This window comes from Penaeus monodon, chromosome 13 (assembly GCF_015228065.2).
Source record: "Penaeus monodon isolate SGIC_2016 chromosome 13, NSTDA_Pmon_1, whole genome shotgun sequence".
Lineage (NCBI taxonomy): Eukaryota > Metazoa > Arthropoda > Malacostraca > Decapoda > Penaeidae > Penaeus > Penaeus monodon.
In genome coordinates this window covers 35,285,350-35,290,349 of record NC_051398.1, presented here as the reverse complement: position 1 = coordinate 35,290,349, position 5,000 = coordinate 35,285,350, and the positions used below count along the sequence as shown (strand labels likewise).

Below are 5,000 nucleotides of genomic sequence, written 5' to 3'. Positions count from 1 at the left end.
CATTACACAACACTTCTCTCCTCACTCTACTTTCTTTATGTCTCTTTAGCTATATTTCTTTCCCCTTCTTTCTTTCCACCTTTGCCCTCTTATTTTCTTACATCTTTCTTCACCCTTCTCTCATTTTACACGTTCTTGTATGTCTTTTCACCTTCCGCTTTTCCCTTTCCTTCCCTTCCTTTTCTCCCCTGTTTTCCCCTTTAATCTCTTCGTTTATCCTTCCCCTCTGCTTTTCCTAATTTTTCCCTCTCTTCCTTGTCCATCCCGCGCCCATTTCTGTCTCCTTTCCCTTTCTTTCGCCTCCTCTTTTTCTTTTGTTCCTTTTCTTTCCCTTCCTTCTCATCCCCCTTCCCCTCTCATTCACCTCTCCCGTCTGTGCAACATCAGCATCACACCAATATCCTGGTCTGCCGAGTTCCTTCAATCGCTCGAATGTCTTCAAGATAAACAAGAGACTTCCCTTCGAGGGTCATGGGTAGGAAAGGGGAGAGTTTAGGACGGGGTGTGAAATATGTAGGCAAAGGAGTAAGGAGTAAGGGAGGGGAAAGGGCTAAGGAAGGGACAAGGGGGAGAAGGAGGAAGATGGAGAGGGGGAGGGTTTGGGGCGAATATGTAGGCAAAGGGGTAAAAGAGAGGAAGGTAGGGTGTCTTGAAGGCAAAGTGGAGAGGGAGGGATAGGGTAAGGGGGTGGAATATGTAGGTGTATGGGTAAAGCTGGGTAAAAGAAGGGGTGACGGGAGCCAACGAGAGAGGCAGGTCATAAGGAGAGGGGAAGGCGAAGGGGAATGGTAGGGCAAAGGCGGGGATGGCGGGAGCGAATGGAAAATACAGTAGGATGTGGAGAAGAAGGATAGAGACGATGGGGAGGGGGAAAGGAGGGGGTGAAAAGGGCAAAAAGGAAGGGGAGGGGAAGGAGAAGAGGGAAAGGAAACAAAGAGAGATAAAAATCACTAATGTAGGTATCTCAGTATGCTCACGAGTGCAAGTCAACGAATGCATATAAAATTGGAAAAGACAAGTTCTTGAAGAACGAACTGAATTCATATCCGGAACATAAAAAAGGTGATGGCGATTCCGTTAGTTACCGAGTCTTCAGGCACGATCTCTTCATGGTATGACTAATGTGTTGTTGATACTAATAGTAGTGTCAGGATGGAACTCCCAAAACAACATTAATAGAAACAAGAATATGAAGGAAGATGGTCTTATGATAATCATCCAGGATATTGATCATCTGTGAGTCATCTGACAACTGATTGTTCTCTGCTTTCACAGATAATTACCCTGAGTATTTGAGATCATTACTGCGAGATGTACAACAGAAAATGATGAGAATGAAAATAAGAATGTATAATATTGAAATGATTGTAATGTTTTCGATAATAATAATGGTGATAATAGTAATGACAATAATGATAGTAATAATAATGAAAATAATAATAATAGCAATTATAATAATTATGATGATGGTAATTGTGATGTGATGATAATGATATTGCTAATAATAATGATGATAACAATGATTTGATGATAATGATATTGCTAATAATAAGGATGATAACAATGATAATAAGATGATGAAGATTATAATAGTAATGATGATGATATTAATGGTGACAATGGTAATTGTAATAGTGATAATGATAATAATGATAACAGTATAATAATGGTAATGATAATAATAATGATAATAATGATGATGGTGGTGATAATGATGATAATGATAATAATGATGAAAATGATAGTGATGACAATAATAACGATAATAGTAATGACTATAAGGATAACAGTAATAGTAATGATAATAGATTGTGATAATAATTATAATAATAATGACAAGAAAATAATATTAACACTATTACAATGATACTATTACAATAATTACAATTACAATGATAATAATAATGATAACAATAATAATAATAATAATGATAATAATAATAATAATAATAATAATAATGGCCCTGCGGTTCGGCCATCTTGTACTATCAATCAAAAGAAAACATGACTTAAATGGACAAGGGAAGAGTATAATGAGGTAATGTACTGCTTTTGCTATACACTCAAGGAGCCTACTGCAGAAGTTGTGAGCATATTTCTGTTAGTGTTCCATTTGCCTCAAACTTCAATCACCCTAGGTCGCTGGTAGTGACTCGGTGTTTGATTTTAATTAGCAGATCTAAAGAAAAGAAAAGAAAATAATAATAATAATAATAATAATAAAAATAATAATAATAATAATGATAATAATGAAAATAATAACAACAAACACAAAACAGCAACAACAACAACAACAAAACAACAACAACAACAATAATGATAATAGTAATAATAATAATAATAATAATAATAATAATAATAATAATAATAATAATAATAATAATAATAATAATAATAATAATGGAATGATGATCATGATAACAGTAATGGTAATAATGATGATAATGATAGTAATAATATATTGACAATAATGATAACAATAATGATTATAAGAATAATAAGTATAAGAATAATGATAAGCATAAAGGTAAAAGTGATAATGATAATTACCATAAAAGAAATCATCCTCTTATCATTTTTCAATACCATCATTTTTATGATTTTCATGAATATTGTTGCAGTTTTGTCATCATTACCATCGTCGTCAAATGAACAATATACAAATACCTTTTTTGTTTTCATTAAGAAATCCTTACCAGCAATATCTGCCCATTAATCGCCATGGATTCGTTTACCATTCAAGTTACGACAATTCATCATTCAGAGATTGCATATCGTCCGGCGGGAACATTACATGCCCACGGTTCTTTGGGAGTAATTTCTCATGCTGCCCCCTCCCCCATACCCTTCCCTTATCACCTCCAACTCATCCTTCTCTCTCTCCCCGCGCCCCCTCTCCCTCCCTATCTCCCGCTTGAGCAAGGACCTGGAATATGAGGAAGGAAAAAGGGACGAAATATGTTTGTTTTTGCTGTTTTTTGTTCATTTAGCTCCGTGTATGATTCTGTGAGATGAAGATGTATATGTATCTTTATTTAGATGTATTGGTATGTATTTTATAAGTAAAGGCGGTGAATATGTAGGAATTTATATGAATATGTATGTAGGTTTGTGAATATAAAGCAATGCAGGAATTGTGCTTTCTGTAAGTATCTCTAGATACTGTCAGTGTGTGTGCGGTTGTGTAAGTGTGTGTGGATACGCATATATGAAACGTATTTATGACTTCTTTTTCAATGGTCTTTTCCTCCTGCAGGAGAATATTCGAAGATCCCGCGAACAGCTGGAGGAGCGAAGTCAGAGCATGTCTGCCGCTTCTTCGCCTCGCACGGTGCACCGCCCGCCGCTCACAGAGGACGGTCCTTGCTATATCTCGGACGCCAAGACCAACGGCCACCCGTGCATAAGACCAGAGTCCGAATCCGAAAGCGAAGTGGACGAGGAAGACGACGAAGAGGAAATGGACGACATGGAGGAATCGTGTGTGGAGATGCGCGACTGCGAGTGCCAGACGCGGGACTCCCTCCTCACCCAGAGAGACTCCGGTCAAGTGCAGCTGCCTATGACCCCTCCCCCTCCTCCCCCTCCCAACAGACGTCCCCCTGGCCTCCCTCCCTTGAGTCCTTGTCCTCCCGCAGTCCCAACGCCGCCGCCTCCCCCAGGCTCTCACTACGGCCGTGCCCCTTCGTCAGGACCCCCGTCGGAACACTATGGTACCTACGGCAAGCCACCGCCGGTGCCGCGACACAACGACCCCTACGAGGTTGACGACCAGTCAGACGACCCTTACGCCCAGAGATATCGAGCCGAAGCGGTCATCGAAATGCGAGAACGAGGTCACTACGAGCCCAGTAAATCTCCCAAGGCCACGCCCGATGTCCTGGTGACACACTGAACACCGACAGTTGTAATGTTATTTCATGACTTGTATCTCATTGGCAGCATTCGAGCCAGACTCAGATTGTGACAGTCACATACCAAGACTGTCGACATGATTCTTTGCAGGGTGGTGAGTATCCCCGTGTGAGGGTGGTGTGAAGGTGAGGAAGAGGCAAGGATGGTGTCACGAGGATGGAGGTCAGACGAGGGTGAGTGTGCCGAGGTGCCCAGTCTGGACGGAGGATGCCCGAGGACTTGCTTCTGCAGCACACACGGAATGCCACCCGTCACTCTTCAGGAGTTTTGTTTTGTTACAACGCCCGTACTTGTGGAGTTTATGAGATTGTTGATCTCAGCCGTGAAAATACGTAGACACAACCAATGTTCCCACTGATATTTGTCTTCTTAAGTTAAAGAGCTTTTAGGGAGCCCTAGGGCAGTTCTTTTTGATTTGGTGACAGTGCAGTATTAAGGATATGTTGTTACTGTCGCATTAAGAACCTACTTTGCATTTTGTTCAGCGACGATAACATATTTTCCTGGGTTTTCTGAGACCAAACTCCAGTCAGTTCTGCAGTTTTCAAAACACTCGTGAAGTTCTTTGTTCTGGAGTCTTCAGGAAGATGTTTATCGCTGCTCAAGGGTTGAACTTTTGGTTATTTCACGTAGAGAAAGATTTCAGTCAGTGGATGATATATACAGTATATACATATATATTTTTCGAATTTCTAATACGGGAATATATATTGATAAGTGCCCTCGTGGAAAGTATAGAGTTGTCTCCCGTCTCCACAGAACTATGTATAAAGCTTTTTTACATTTTGTTACCATATCATCAGCGCCTTGAGAAGCCTTGGCGGTTCCCTCAGCAGCGCGTTGCCTTTGATTTAGGATTCTATGTCATAAGTATTCCTTTGGTATTTTGAAGTTTTTATTAGATTTGTAAGATATTTTGGAGTTGATATATTAGCCGTATCATTTAATGACGGTGTTGAGGATTTGTTGTGCAACACATGCATTTACCGGTAATTGTCTTCAAGCATATCGTTTTCTGTTTGTAAATAATGTAAGAACAGAATTATAAAAGATTTTTTCCATAAAAGACAATCAAATGTAGGTAT

General features: G+C 39.6%; 1 protein-coding gene across 3 annotated transcripts in view; it reads left to right on the top strand.

Annotated features, from left to right (window-relative positions):
- LOC119580266 (neuropilin and tolloid-like protein 2) overlaps nucleotides 1-5,000 on the top strand; it is a 67,522-nt gene that overhangs the window by 62,503 nt on the left and 19 nt on the right. The window contains exons 8-9 of one of the 3 annotated variants that reach the window (XM_037928307.1): nucleotides 3,257-3,836; nucleotides 4,006-5,000. The exon at nucleotides 4,006-5,000 is cut by the window's right edge and continues 19 nt beyond it. In XM_037928307.1, coding sequence (XP_037784235.1) covers nucleotides 3,257-3,836; nucleotides 4,006-4,013 — 588 coding nt within the window. In that variant the 3' untranslated portion in view covers nucleotides 4,014-5,000. Of the gene's footprint in view, nucleotides 1-3,256 lie in introns of all 3 variants that reach the window. The other 2 variants (XM_037928306.1, XM_037928305.1) reach the window with 2 other exon arrangements.